At 35.2% G+C, this 16347-nt stretch overlaps 1 protein-coding gene across 2 annotated transcripts in view; it reads left to right on the plus strand.

Annotated features, from left to right (window-relative positions):
• AFTPH (aftiphilin) overlaps positions 1 to 16347 on the plus strand; it is an 86770-nt gene that overhangs the window by 16200 nt on the left and 54223 nt on the right. For both annotated transcript variants that reach the window (XM_074207236.1, XM_074207243.1), the window contains exon 2: positions 5800 to 7721. In XM_074207236.1, the coding sequence (XP_074063337.1) occupies positions 5832 to 7721 (1890 nt within the window). In that variant the 5' untranslated portion in view covers positions 5800 to 5831. The remainder of the gene's footprint in view (positions 1 to 5799; positions 7722 to 16347) is intronic.

The raw sequence follows: 16347 nt of genomic DNA on the forward strand, positions 1-16347 counted from the left end.
GCAGCCCAATATTGAAATAGCTTTTTTTGGCTTCTACATTATACTGGTGACTTAATTGAACTTGTAGAGCTAAAACTTTTTAGCTGTCTTTCAAAACAACTAATATCCCCAATCTTGTTCTCCACTCCCATCTTGTAATTGTGAGTGAAGCTTGACACAAGCAAGACTTTATATTTATCTTACTGAATTTATCTTAATGCAACCCAATGTACTACTATCATGAGCCTTTTGGATCTTGATTCTGTCCTCTTCTGTGTTAGCTGTCTCCTCTAGCTTTGTGTCAGATGCAAACTTGACAAGTATCTGTGCCTTTATTCTAGTTATTGATAAAAATGTTAAATATCCAACAGACCAAACACAGGTTCCCTTGAGCTCCTCTGGAGATATTCTTCCATGTTTACATTGAACCATGAACCACTTCTCTTGGAATCTAGCCATCCATCCAGTTCTTAATTTCTCCATGAGAATAGCATGAGATCTTTTATCAAAAGCTTTTCTAAATTCTAACTGTCCTCCATCCACAGCTTTTCCCCTCACCTACTAGTTTATTAATCCCATCAAAACAAAAAAAAAATGAAGTTAGTCTAGCTAGACTTGTTCTTGATGAAATTATGCTGACTATAATCAGCACTTAACCTTTCTTGATATTCATCAACTGTCTCCTTAGGGATCCTTTCTAGATTTTTTCCCAGGAGTCAGTGTCCTGGGGAGGAGTTTAACATATCCTGGGAGTTAGGGGCATGGCACCAGTGTGATCTAGAAAATCTGAAAAAAATTTTGGCCCTTCAAAAAGAAGAAATCTGAATTATTAAAAGATAAAGTATGTTATATTTTACACATTTCTGAGTTTCTAAACTTTTCTGTGTTGTCTGCTGGTCTTTGTATGTCATCTGCAGCATTCACAAAACTCCCCCAAAATTCCCACTTAATTTCTTATGCCAGCTTGCAATATATTAAAACCATGTTGGAGAAAGTCATGATGTGGAAGGGATAATTGTATATTGGAATATAGCTGACTAAATATTTTCCTGGATCTCAAGTGAAGAATGTTTTTGTTAAATTCTAAATGCCTTTTGGGCAAGGACCTTGTCCAGTTAAATTCAGCACTTTAATGTTTGTTCTTATTTCCTTCTCCCCTTCCCCCCAACCAGTGGACTAAGAGCAGGGATCTCTTACACAAGGTTTTCAAAAAGCACTGCTCTCCTACCTGCTGTTATTGTTAATGACCTTACTCCTTTAACATATACTTTATTAACTTTGTTGTTTTTCCCTTAGTAGAAAGTAAGCTTTTTTTGTGGACCAGGGTTCTTTTTGTTTTTCTCTATTTTTTCAGATCTTAAATAGTATACATTTAAAAAATATTTGTCAAATAAATTAAGGTTTTAGGGGATTGGAATATAGTAGAGACTTTTGAATGGTGGCGTAAGGAGTTTAAGTTTGACTCAATAAACAATGTGGGGCCTTTGAAGACTTTGGAACAGAAAAATAATGTGACTAGATCCATGCAGAAGAATGGCTAGTTGGGGTAAAATTGAAATAGTAATAATATTTTCCTTTCTTTACATGATTGTGGTGATGAATTATATGTGTGAAAGCTCTTTATAAAACAAAAAGGCATGTTAGGTGCAAAATGTTATGAACTTACTCTTTAGGAGTTGTGAACAGATCTGGGTTCAGATTCATGAGGGCAGTTTCTTAAAAGGAATTGAATTCTCTTGAATTCTCTTGAACTAGATCTCAGACTAGATTTGGAGGATGAATAGAATCTGACTAGATAAAGAAAGTAGGAAAATCAGGTGATGGTGTAATATCATGAGTGAAACTATGGTTTCATATTTGATTACAGTGAAAAATTTCTCTAAAAAAAAAGTAGATGTGGGCTAGAGTTTGGAAGGCCATGAAAACTAAATAGAGAAATTTAGATTTGATGTGGCAAGAAATTGGGGAGAAGGAGTTTTACACCATATCTGTTGAGTTTTACATGAAGTCCAAAAAAACACTTAGGTCTTAGTTGAGGATAGAACTAAAATATAAACTTCTGTGCCATCTCGTGTGTGTGTGTGTGTGTGTGTGTGTGTGTGTGTGTGTGTGTTTTCTCAGAGAAGAAGCTACCATAAAGTTTGGAAAACCAGAATAGCTTTGTATCTAGACAAATGAAATATCATTGTGTCTAGCCAAATTAGAATGGAGGAAAACATTCTCTCATTGGGTAAGTGGTGATTTTTGAGGAAAGTTTGAATAAACTGGAAATTAAGCCACACTTAAACTATCGATGGAATTATGGAGATGAATGAGAACACAAATAGCTTATAAGTGTGAAGTAGGTGTGAAGAGGTTAATTATGGGAGCAGGGTCTTGCAGGAACCTGGAAAGGACTCTGTTTTTGAACATAGTGAATTGACTTTGTTTTAAGAGAATGAATCCCTCTTCCTCTGAGCCTGGAAGAAAGTATTAGTGAATTAATATAGAGAAAAATATGTTGTAATAGAGAAGATAAACATAGGGGTACCTACTAAATGACCTTAATTGATTTAGTGGGAAAGGAGGCATTAACTAAAGGTAAAGAAAATTAAATAGTTTGTAATGAATTGAATTGACAGGGTTTTAGCTAGTAAGAATCTTTGACATACATAAAATAGTAGGATGTACATTGGTACCCAATAAAATGCTATGTGAAGGCATTATTACAGTTTACAGAGCATTTTCCTCACAACATCCAGGTGAGGTAGGTAATACAGATTTTTTCACTTAACAGAGAAGGAAATTGAGGTACAGCCATATAGGGATTTGCCAAGGGACCAACAACTAATACAAAGAGTAGAGACCTAAATCCAGGTCTTTTAATCCTGTAGTGCTATGCTGCCTTTCTTAAGAAATGATATCACAAGCGGCTCGGTGGTGTAGTGGATAAAGCACCAGCCGTGAAGTCAGCAGTACCTGGGTTCAAATCCGGTCTCAGACACTTAATAATTACCTAGCCATGTGGCCTTGGGCGAGCCACTTAACCTCATTGCCTTGAAAAAAAAATTTAAAAAAAAAGAAATGATATCACTAAGCTCTTAAATATCCTATAGTCTTGATGTTGTCAAGAACAAAAGGTGAATTTTTTTTTCTCCACACTAGTTATTTTGAATAACTGAAACCATTTAGAAATTAAATGCAAACCCTGAATCTTAATGCCAGAGATTAAAAATTAATCCTTATTTCTCATTGCACCAAAGGATTTTGTAATTCATTGATGCTAAGAAGTTCTTTATAGTTTTTCATTTTTCTCCATTTGATTTAATTATAATATGTAATATTAGTTGGGTCCAAAGTTGTCCAACCTACAATAAAAGAAATAGGCAAAGTTCTGAGCCAATGGCATGTTGGTCCATGGCCCCCTCCACTCTTCTTCAGGATCTGAGATGCCCCTTTCCTCCAGGTCCTTAGTACCAGATACCTAGACAATTCAGATGAAGCAAAATAACCCATAGGCTGACAAATGGGCTAATAAACAGACTTTGACAGACCTATCTTGATTTTCAGAAGATCCTACCAATCAGGCCCATGGACTGAGCTGATAAACAGATGTCAAACATACATGAGCCACTTATTGGACATGTGCACATTGTCATCAATAGATGACGAGGGACAGAGGAACAACAAAAATATCTGAGAAACTTTCCTTATAATTGAGTCATCTGTTATATCAAGGAAAAAGTTAGCTTCCTTTACAATTATTAAGCAAGTAAACTTAAAATCCACAGTTCACAGTTCTGGAGTCTAGTATTCAGAACTTAGAATCATTACTCCTGTGGAATCATATCAAGGTGAAAAGTATTGATTGAAATAAAATAGGGGTACAGTTAATCATCTCACTTTTATATAATTCTCATTTGACTTTCACAACACTGAAGTGGGTGCTATTTTGTAGATGAGGAGATGATCTCAGAGGTTAAATGACTTACCTGGAATCACACTAGGAAATATCAGCTGGTACTCAAACTTAGATCCTTATGACTCCCATGTACTGCACTTAGGAGAGTGTCAGAGGAACACCATATCATGTTATCTAAAATGATATCAATAACATTGCTTTGCAGATTCAGTAATTATAGAGACTTTCAATTCTCAAAACTTTAATCTAGTGAATAAAGTTTAACTGGAAGAGTTTTTTAACAGATTAAACAACTAAAATAATTCTAACAATCTCAGGTCTTTAGATATCTCTAATTTTTTTTTCAGTTTTAAAAACTTAGATCACCTAAAATTCTCCTTATTACACTACCTAGGAAATTGTATAAGCCCTAGAAACCATGCTTGCTGCTTTTTTTTTCTTCAGGAACCCAACTGAAAACTTTCCCTCTTCTTTTAAAAAAAATTAATAATGTAAATTTTAAATGAAAATTTATGCTAGTTGGATTGACTTCATTTTTTTCTGTGGAGGCATATATATCAGACATGTTGAATCTTTTATATTTATACTTTTTTTAAGTTTCCATTTTAATGCTTTTTAATAACCTAAAAAAATAGAGCTAGTCTGACTTCCAAACAGTCCTCCAAGTTCAAGTTGAATGGCATATTATTGAATCACAAATCAATTTACTTTTTTGTGAATAAAGAGAGGAAGAGTTGTGAAATGTCATTGGCAGGAATGAGGTATTTAAATATACATTTGGTATCTTGAATTTCATTGTTTTATATTTTTAAAATACTTCAGGGATAACTGCTTAGAAATCAGCATTTAGCATTTTTCACTTTTAAATATTGCATTTTCTGAACTGTGAAGTATTCCTATCAAAAAGCCTGTATAATTTTCATTAAAAACATTTTTTATTTTAAAAAAATAGGTGGGATGGGGCAGCTAGGTGGTGTAGTGGATAAAGTACTGGCCTTGGATTTAGGAGTACCTGGGTTCAAATCTGGTCTCAGACACTTAATAATTACCTAGCTGTGTGGCCTTGGGCAAGCCACTTAACCCCATTGCCTAGCAAAAACCTAAAAAAAAAAAAAATAGGTGGGGTTTTTTGTGGTTCATATCATGAATCTTCTTTGGTATTAATATACAAGTTTGAAAGTCCAAATGAAATCAGGTACATTATATAATTTTCTTTTCCAAAATTTTTGTCATCTATTATACATTTTTTCCCAAAAGTAGCTTTACCTGAATAATCAAATAAAATAATAATAGAAAGTATTAATATAATTGGTTTTGAGACATTTTAGAAGATAGTTTAAGAGTAACTGAAAGATATGCCAAGGAATCTGCATTATTTTTGTCATTTAAACTTTGGCTGAATTAAACTGCTTTTATTCCTTTTTTCTGTGGAAAAGTTTTGTTAACACATTTATTTCCACTTTCCTTAAAATATGTATTCCTCCTCTTTCATTCCCAATATCAGCTAGTATTCCTTCCAGAAGAAAGCTTAGGGAATGTCATTGACTTCTTTTCTTTTCCTATGGTTCTAAGTCTATATAAGTCTGAGACCATTAAAAGTAGTGATATACCAATCATTGGTTATTTTTTAGAGCTATAGCCAAAAAAAAGTTGACCTATATTCCATTATGAAAGTGTACATATTATTCTAAAGAAAACCTATTTCTGAACATAGTAATTAAACCCTTCTCCTAAAATCCTAGAACTTAGAACTATTTCTTGTCTAATTATCTAATTATCTAATACTGCTTTTTAAAGTTAACCCTTAAAGAAACAAAAAAGAAAAACTAATTTTGCATCAACCTGTAAAATTTTGGGAATTTAAAAATTATGATAGAATGAAAAAAAAATCCTTTTTTCTTTTTTTGTTTTTTTGGCAGGTATAAATTAATCTTCTAAAAGCAGTTGAACAATGGAACCAGATATCATTCGAATGTACTCTTCCTCTCCACCACCATTAGACAATGGAGCTGATGAAGATGATGAAGATGAATTTGGAGAATTTGGTGGGTTTTCTGAAGTCAGTCCTTCTGGTGTAGGATTTGTTGATTTTGATGCACCAGAGTTTACTAATTCCAAGGAAGAATTTATACCCTCCAATCATTTTATGCCGATTCATGGTTTCTCAGAAAATGTAGATAGCTTTACAAGCTTTAAGCCTATTAAAAATGGTAATGGTAAAGACAGCATTGCTGAACTTCCTAGTCTTATAAGAGAACAGTCTGATGTTGTACCTTCTACCACCAGCAAAGAAATAATTCAGTGCAGAACTTCAGATACTTTAATTGAGAGTAGAGGAAGTCCAGGAGTTTTAAATGAAGTAGTAGGGCAGAAAGAGAATGTTGGAACATCTGAAAGCTTCTCTTCTGACAGCTTTAGAATTGATAGGAAAATAGTTAGTCATGACAAGCAAATAGATAACTGTAATGGTGAGAAACCCACATGTATAGAGATTCTTACAAATGGGTTTGCAGCACTGGACTCTGTAAATCCTCAGGGAAAGGAAGACTTAGACATTATTGATTCAAAGAGACTAAAGAGTCATAGCACTGAACTTCATTTAGACTCCACACCTAGTCCTGCTGAGGAATTTGCAGATTTTGCCACATTTTCCAAAAAGGAAAGAGTAAAACTGGAAGAAACAAGATGTGATGTTTTAAAGGTCAGAGAAGCGCTAACTATTCAGGAAAACAATAAAATAAATAGAATCCATGAAGGAAGTTCTGTGAAACAAACATCTTTGGATAGAAGCTGTGAAAATGAAGAAAAGACTCTTGGTCAAGAAAATCAGGTTTGCATTTCAGAAATCAGTGTAATAACTAATGAAACTTCAACACTGGAACAAATTGAATCAAATACTAGCACACAATCAGCCTTGAATTTAGTAGACAAAATTGATAATGCAGAAACATTTAGCAGGAGAGAACAGTGTGAAACTGATGAGAAATTTGATTTTTTAACTTTTAAATGTGCAACCCTGTGTATGGACAATATTAAAACTTCTGAAACCAATGACAACATTAGTTATTGTCCCAAAGAAGAAACTGTTAAATTTACAAATATTCAAAGCACCAGCATAGATCTGCCAGAAGAAACTGTTTTGGATGATTCTACAGATTTGAAAAATGGGGATAGTAGTAATGATTTTGTATCTTGCAGTGATACCAATGAAGATGATTTTGGTGACTTTGGCACAGTCAGTGGTGCAACTCCACCTTTTGTTAGTGGTACTCAAGATTCAATGAGTGACATAACCTTTGAAGAGTCCTCAGAGCAGTTTCTACATTTTAGTGAACCAGGTGATGACTTTGGTGATTTTGGGGATACAGATGCTGCTACTTACCAAGAGGAAATAACATATTCTCAGTTAGAACTGAAACAGACTTCTGATATTGTATCAGAAGGATATGAAGATGCAAGAAAGTCTTCTATGTCAGGAATTGAACCTCCTTCAAAGATAAAAAATGGTGGTTATAGTCAATTTGAGAATCTTGATGTGGGGCCAAAAATTCAAGATGAATGCAGTGCTTTTCAAGACCCTGATGATTTTGCAGATTTTAGTTCAGCTGGTCCTAACCAAGCTGCAGATTGGAATGCCTTTGAGGATGAGCAAAAGGAGAGTTGCTCTTGGGCTGCGTTTGGAGATGAGCAAACTGTGGAGTCTCCTCTTAGAAAAGAATCACATAGGACAGGTGAAAGTATTGTTAATCCAGTGACCCAAAAGAATCACACTGTTCCTCTGGCAACTTCTCAAGGAGCAGCTGTTAGTGACCATTCACATGAATCAGCTTCTTCTACTCAGGTAATTTATTATATTTTCCTCTTGCTTTGTGGCACATAAATTGCTTTGGAAGCATGAAATTGAGATGTACAAAAGATATTTTCAATGGATACATCTTTATTTTCCACTAAATTTCTTGTTAGATTGAAAATTGTTAGCTCATATTTGAAAATTTTCTCCTAAAGAACTCAGTGAATTTCTATAATTACAGAAAATGTTGTTTATATTGTTAGATGAGTATTCCTATAGAAATGCATTTAGAACTTGCCAAAAGTGTAATACGAGATAACCCATTGAAACTTCTAATTCTTTACCTTACCCCCTCCCCCCCAAAAAAATAACAAAACATACATTAAATTAGGCTTTTGAAGTTTGGTGAGATTCAGAAGCTTGGAAGTAATGATTGTTTACAGTTTCCAAGGTGAAGCAGAAAAGTAGTAAAGAGGTTTTTTTTCCCTCTTCCTCTCCTTTTTAGTTTTTGCAAGGCAATGGGGTTAAGTGGCTTGCCCAAGGCCACACAGCTAAGTAATTATTAAGTGTCTGAGGCCAGATTTGAGCTCAGGTACTCCTGACTCCAGGGCCAGTACTCTATCCACTGCACCACCTAGCCGCCCCTCTCCTTTTCTTTAGAAAACAATTTTATTTTGAAGGTTTGAGGGATGAACTACAAGTGCTTATTGAACTAGACAGAAAAAAAACCCATTTTCCTCATATTTTCTAAGAATACTTGGTCTGACTTTTTTTCTCTTACCTCATTTTACTTTATATTTTTTTTTGTATATACATAGTGTCATCCCATGTAGATTCTCTTTCCAGCCACCCCAGGCCTCAGCCTCTCCTCCACTGAGTTACGAGAGGCCTTACTCTGGAAGGTTTTTCTATTCTGAAAGGTAGTCAAGCCACCTTGATCCCAAACCTCATTGTACCTAAGTTACCATGAGGAACTCTGTTTCTAAGACTCCTGAATAGGAGCCAATGTCTGTGTGACTTGAAGTGGGTTCAAACCCTCCATCTTGGGGGCAGCTGGATGGCACAGTGGATAGAGCACCAGCCCTGGAGTCAAAAGGACCTGGGTTCAAAAGTAACTTCAGACACTTAATAATTACCTAGCTTTATGACCTTGGGCAAAAAAAAAACATCCATTTTTGAAGCTGTGGAAGTCAACAAGCATTTCTGAAGTACTTACTATATAATAGGCATTGGTAATACAGACAGGCAAAAAGGAAGATTGTCTTTATCCTTAAGGATACCCAAAAAAAGAATAGGGGTTGGGGAGCTTGGAATATAAGAATGACCGGTGTGACTTTTCCCCAAAATTGAGCATTTTGTGGAAGAAAGGGGCTACAAGGGCAGAGGGGAAGTTAGGCAGCCTGAGTTTAGCCTAATCTCCAAGGACACCCTCACAGCTTATAAGACGCTGGCCTTCTGGGAGACAATGAGAGCCCCTTCTGATTAATTTAGACATCATAATATACTAGATAATGGCAGCAATCTATCAGCTGGTCATTTACTGCTATAAGAAACAGATTTCCCAGCTGGGACTCCATTCATTCCTATCTACCGTGGTCTTAGTCCTCCATGATCTATATCATTCTCTTTGTCCTTCTGTCCCTTTGTGCCCTCTGGAATCCCTCTTGTAAACAAGCTCCATTTTATCTTAAATGAAGGATAAAAGGGGTTTACATTCTTTTCATCTTCAGCTGACTGTCCCCAGAAGACAGTGGGAAGCCCTGGGTGCTCTCAAGTGCCAGGGTTACTGAGACAGACCAAGGAGAAAAAACATGCCTTGCTCCTCCTCCCTTATAATTCTAGATTGTGCATTGTTACCACCACTGAGTAACTTAGAGGTTCGCTCTTTTTGGTCAAACTGAGTCAGTGAACTCCTATCAAACTCCAGATTTTCCCTTCCTGAGAAGTTCATTCCCTAAGTCATAGTCCTTACTTCAAGCTCAGCCCCTGTTCTCTTCCGTGCAAATTTTAACATCATATTGATGACCTCTTAAGCATCCTAATATCTAAGTTCATCAGTCAGAAGCCTTCAACCATTTTGCAGAACACTGACAGATCTCTAGTTGACTCTGGTCTCCTATCTTTTTTAGTGATTTACTCTTCCTTAAACCTGTTTCTCATCCTCACCAAATGAGATCTCCAACTTCTTTATTCCATGTTCTCTCAGAACACATAGAAGGTAAGATTTAATCTGCGTCTGTGTACAACATTCGTAGATCTGACCAAGACCTTTGATACCGGCAGTCGTGAGGGCTTACAGAAAATTATATCAAAATTTGATTGCCCAAAAGAAGTTCATCAGATTTATACATCGATTCCATGGCTGTGTGTTTGTTTGCCCAGCTTTTGGAGAGTGGATGGGCTTTTGAGATTTCCCAGTCATCAATGAAGTAAAAGAAGGATGTGTCCTTGTTCCCATTCTTTTTAGCCTTTTAGCCCCCTTTTAGATGTTTTCAGCCATGCCATCAAATGCCTTCACTGAGGCATCATGACCTCAAAATCACTGATGGCAAATTCTTTCACTTGGAAAGGCTATAATCCAAGACCAAAGAAGAGGGAGTATTGGTCATGATCTCCTGTTTGCAGATGATTATGCACTCAATGTAGCCTTTGAAGCTAAGAGACCACAAAGTATGGATTGATTCCCTGCTGCAATTGTTAATTTTTGTCTTAACAATTAACACCAAGAAAACATAGGTTCTCCATCAGCCAGCAGTATACCATCCCTATGTGGAAACATTGGTTACAGCAAATGGAGGAGTTTTGAGTACTGGGGACAAGTTCACTTATCTTTCCACAGAGGTAACAATGACAATGAGGTTGACATCTCATTGCCAGAGCTAGCTCAGTAATTGGGAGGCTCTGAAAGAAAGTATGGAAGAGAAGAGGTATTAGATTGACTACCAAACTGAAGGTCTAGAGACATGGTGCTGACCTCATTGCTATATGCCTGGGAAACCTAGATAGTCTACCAGTACCATGTCAGGAAACCAAATCATTTCCATTTAAATTGTCTTAGAAAATTCTGACAGTCACCTGACAGGCAAAGATACCAGACACTGAGGTCCTTTCTCAAGCTAAACTGCCTTGCATTCAAACGTTACTACAGAGAGTGCAACTACAATGTGCTGGAGTCATTGTTAGAATGCCAGATGTGTGCTTGTCAGAAAGAGTATTCTATGGAGAACTCAACCAGGGCAAGTAAATGATCATAAGGGCATCAGAAGAAGTGATACCAAGACACCCCGAAGGTTTCATTGAAGAACTTCAGAATTGATTGTACAGAATGGAAGGCAGTGGCACAGGACTGTTCAGCATGGCATGCCCTCATCAGACAGGGTGCTGCACTCTTTGAGGAAGGCAGAACTGAAGCAGCTCAAAGGAAACGTGACATCCATAAGTTGAGAGTTCCCAACTCAGGTGTTCACATGGACTATTTGTGCCCAACCTGTGATAGAGCATTCCGAGCTCAATCTGGACTGATCCATCAACCACAGTCAGACACTGTAATTTGTCTCAAACATAGTGATGTCGTTTTGGTCTTCTTCAGTAACGAAGAACAAGAGCCAGCCAACCCCCACCCCTTCAGTCTTGAACCTATTTTTAACTTTTTTACTTATATACTGATAGATACCTTTGAATCATTCACTCTCTTGTCTTGTGAACTTGCCCATGAACCACTTTTCCATTCCTATCTCCATGCTTCTGAGCACTATGAAGAGAATGTCCTAGAGTTGCCAGCTGGGTTCCACACAGCTTTTCTAAACCAACATACTCTTTAGTTTCCCTATGCCACCTCTTTTTCCTTTCCTTTTCAGCAGAGGATCTCAACATGCTATGTGGTTTTTAATTTTTATTTTTTCAATTATATTTAAAGATAGTTTTCAGCATTCACTTTTGCGAAGTTTTCTCCCTTCCACCTTTCCCTTTCTACACCTTAGCATAACAAGTAATCTAATATAGGTTATATATAATACTCTTTTTTACTGATAAACAAGACCATCCATCTGAGGCATATCATCTCCTTTAAACCCCGCTTTTCATCATTCTTCCATTCTCTCCTTATTTACTGCTGAAGAAGTAAGAATTCTTTTCAAATGTTCCATTTATGCTCTGAATCTTATTCCCTCATGTCACCTCTCCATCATCTGTTTTGTTTTTCTCATCTTCAGCTTTTTCATAGCCACTGGCTTCTTCCGTCATCTTCAAATGTTCTCAGATGTTCCCCAAACCCTTAAAACAAATTTCAAAATCTGAAAAAATAAACCCTGTCATTTGACCCTGCTCTTCTCTCATGCTATCACCCTATATTTGCTTTGTCTTTCAGTCAAACTCCTAAAATTGTTTGTCCTTTTCCTTATCTTCCATTATTTCTCAGTCTCACCATTAGAATAAAATTATTCCTTCCAAGATTGCTAACTTTTCATTGTGAAGAAAATGCCCTTCCCCCCCCAGTCCTAATTCTTTTTTTGATCCCTCTGTGGCATATTTGACACTTGACCACTCCCTTCCCAGATGTTCTTTCCTTACTTTTTATAATACTACTCTCTTGTTGTTCTTTCCCCATCCACCCGACTACTCCTCCTTGGTATCCTTTGTTGAGTTACCATACTCCTCCTGTAGGGTATCTTATATATGGTGCTTTGTCCAACTCTCTTTTCTTAGTGCTATTTATCTCCCAGGAGTTGAATTATTTCTGTGTAGATGACTCCAAATTCTGTACATCTAGCTTTAATTTCTCTTTAACTCCAAGTCCAACTGACTGCTGCCTCTCTCCACTTGAATGTCCTACAGGTATCTGCAATTTAATGTGTCCAAATGAAATTCATAGTTCCTAAAAGCCATCTCTCTTTCATACTCCAAGCTTTTTGTTGAAATAATTGCCATATTTCAAAATATCAGGTTCATAGCCTTGGAATTATCCTTGATTCTTCTTTCTTCCCCAATTTTTGTATACTATAATTTGGCAAATCTACCTCCATAATATTTCTCATCTTTCCACTTCTCTTCATTCACACAGGCATCACCTTTGTATAGGCCTTATTACTGCTTGCTTGGTTTTTATTTCATATTTTTGTTTATTTTCTATATTAAATAGTACATGACCTTATTACTATAAACATCAAATAATATAATTGTCTATTAAATAAATAAAATGAATTTATTAAAATAATTTTTAAAATAGTTTTTCATTTTCAACAATTATTTTTTACTAATATGTTCCTCCTGCCTGTCCCTATTGAACAAATGCTTTTTAAAAACAAGAAAAATAAATCCCCCAACATATAGTACATAGTCCAGGAAAACAAATTACCACATTAACCATATCCAAAATTGAATAGCACTTTCTACATTTCAAGCTCACTTTCCTCTGTCAGGAGGGTAACTAGCATGTTTTATCTTAAATCTTTTGAATTCATAGTTTATGATTATATTGATCAAATTTCTAAAATCCTTCAAAATCTTTTTTCATATACAAGTCTTCTTCTCTAATTCAGCTTTCAAATTAATATTCCTAAACTACAGATCCTTCTCTCTCTCTCTCTCTCTCTCTCTCTCTCTCTCTCTCTCTCTCTCTCTCTCTCTCTCTCTCTCTCTCTTCTCTCTCTCTTCTCTCTATCTCCTTCAAAATCTTGAATAGACTTCCTGTGGCCTCTTAGGATAAAACATGATCTTCTCTATTAAAGTCCACCACAATGTTTCCCACCTGAATTTTTAATCTTAATTTATTTTATTTTATATTATTCCCTTGAACTTAAGATTTTTCCTGGTATATATCATTCCATGCATTAACATACTTGTTAACTATCTAGGTCCACTGTCCCTTCAAGCTGCCCCTAATTTTCACACCTTCTTACTGTCAGACTTCTTCTGTTTGTTCTGTTCTGATATGTTTATGTTTTTAATTTGCCATGTCCATGTGGATTGACAATGGTAAATCACTTAAATTTAAGTGTTCTAAAGTGCTGAAATAATTGTCTCCTCTTTTTGCTTCTATGTAATATATACATTCTAGTGTTACTTAAAAGTAAACTTTGGTTATAATTGCTTTTAAAGCTAATGTGTTTTAAAATATCCTTATCCTTTCATTTTCTTATAATTTAATATTTCAACCATATTTTACTATTTTGATCTATTTGTTGAAGCAAGAATACATTTTCTATATCTCAAAGACTTTTCAATTTAATGTTTAAAGCCTCACCTTAATTTGAGGAAGAATAATTCTTGCCAGAATGAAGCCAGATGGAAAGGAATGGCATTGACTTTCATGAACTTACTACTTTAAAAGATCCGTGATTTAATAAAGCTTTGGCACATACCCATTATTAAATATAAACTTGCACTTTCATCTATGAAATTTTGATCTTAAATCAGCAGATTTCCATTTTTAAGTTCCAGAGGTGTAAGGAGCTTTATATTGAATACTAAATGGTTCTCCTAGCCTCTTTTTAGCATTTCTTACCTTTTAAAGTCCAGAAAGATCCTTTATTTGCAGATAACTTCTGTCATAAATGCTTGTTTGGAAGATAACTTCTTTGGAAATAAGAATTTTTCAAGTTGCTCACCCTTAAGCCACTTAAGGTAACCATTGAATTTATTTAATAACAATTTTGCTAAATTGTAAATTATTTGAGAGTTATAATATAGGTTAGATTGAATAAAGAATTTGAAGTTTAAAAGGTATATTTCTTTGGAGAAGAAGCAGCATAGCCTGCTGCACCAGATAAATAAGCCTCAGACCAGAAGTTTTTCACCTAGGGTTCGCAGATTCCTTGGATAGATTTCAGTGGTCCAGATTTATTTATTTTTTTAGCATTTTGATAACTGTATTTTGCTATCATTGGTTTATAAGACTATGCATCTTATTTTGTATATAGAGACATTCTGAAAAGAGATAACAAATTATTAAGAACACCTTTAAATTAGGGCAAGTAGGTGATAGAGTATATAGAGCACTGGCCTTGAAATCAGGAGGACAGGAATTTGAATCCACCCTCACATGCTTTCTAGCTGTGTGATGTTGGGCAAGTCACCTTGCCCTGATTGCCTCCCATCCAAGGCCATCTCCAGTCATCCTGATTTATATCTGGCCACTGGACCCAGATGACTCTGGAGGAGAAAGTGAGGCTGGTGACTTGGCACAGCCCCCTCTCACTGAAGTCCAGTTCATGTGCTTGTTATGACATCACCTTCCCATGATCTTCTTCAAGAATGAAGAACAAACATCATTATCATTAAGCAATCAGAATTTCTTTCCCTCTTCTCTTCACTACCTGTTTTATAGTAGTCTGTTACTATCTGAAATTTAGGATTGGGGAGGAAAGACATCATTATTTTATCAGAAACATCTTGATGTTTTCTAAGGATTGAGTTGTTGAACATGAAGTTTCCTTTCTCCTAGTCTGTATATTCTTTTCCACTTTGATATCTTGAAAGCTATTCTGATTGTCTTTAAAATTGTCACCTCCATGATAGACTCAGGGTGCATATAGTTTTTGGACATGATTTGTTTCTCTAAACTTTACATATTTGTTACAAGGGTTTCTTTTTCCTTTTCAGTTGGGGGAGGGGGGGAAATGAAAGTGGGAAGGAAAAAAGTTAGATTTTCACTGAGAAAAATTGAATGAAATTTTTTTAAACGATTTATGAAAAACTTTAAGAGACAAGATAAATAGAAAATGAGTCATTTTTTGGAGATGATCAATTTGGGAATTTGTTTTGCTTTTTTCCCTTCTCAATGAGGAAAGGAGGATAAAAGGAGAAACTAAATACTTGTTAATTTTAATTTTAAAAAAATCTTTTTAAAATAGTGTACAAAAATTTCACCTCTCTGTTGGATTTCTTTTGAATATATTTTGCCTTCCTTATTTAATCTTAGCAAGTGTTAGTGGTATTCATTCACAGGGTACATTAGGTGCTGGGCTAGGTGCAAAATGTCATTACACTAGCAATGTTGAGAATATATTCAAAAATGTTGGCAGATCTGTTCATTTTAAGTCTATATCTTTCCTCTCTTTTTCATCTTCAAATACAATGTCATTTGATTTAGCAAGAACTTCATGCCAAATTTTTGTAGATTCATTTTCCCCTCAGATGCTTTTCAATGTTTTGTGAGGCAAAAACTATATAAATGTCCATCTTCCTCCAATAATATTTTATAAATATACTTATACTCTAAATTGGTGTTACCCTTAGCTTACCATATCTTTCCATGTGACAGGGATTGAAATTTTTGCATCATCTGAACTTTATTTAAAATAAATGAAAGTATTATGTATTAATTTAATCATGGTTAATATAATAAAGATTGTTATGATTTATAATTTTATGATTTCTGATGTAACTATATTATAATTTACAAATTATAATAATTAAAACAGTAATAATAAAATATTTGCTTTTGATTTACCCTTCATCTCTCACTACCCCCATAAGTTGCCTTCTCACTACTATACTTTTACATCGTTTGATTAAATAGGAACTTTTCTATGTAACTTATTGGAGATGCACATAACTTCATCTTCTCTTTTGTCTTTTCTTCCAAGCTGAACTTTTCATTGACCTTTTAGCTAGTCAATAATCTGAGTGCCTTCATGCCAAAATGATTGCTAAATTGATTCCTATGTGTTAGTTTTTT

The sequence above is a fragment of the Macrotis lagotis genome, chromosome 1 (genome assembly GCF_037893015.1).
Source record: "Macrotis lagotis isolate mMagLag1 chromosome 1, bilby.v1.9.chrom.fasta, whole genome shotgun sequence".
Taxonomy (NCBI): Eukaryota; Metazoa; Chordata; class Mammalia; order Peramelemorphia; family Peramelidae; genus Macrotis; species Macrotis lagotis.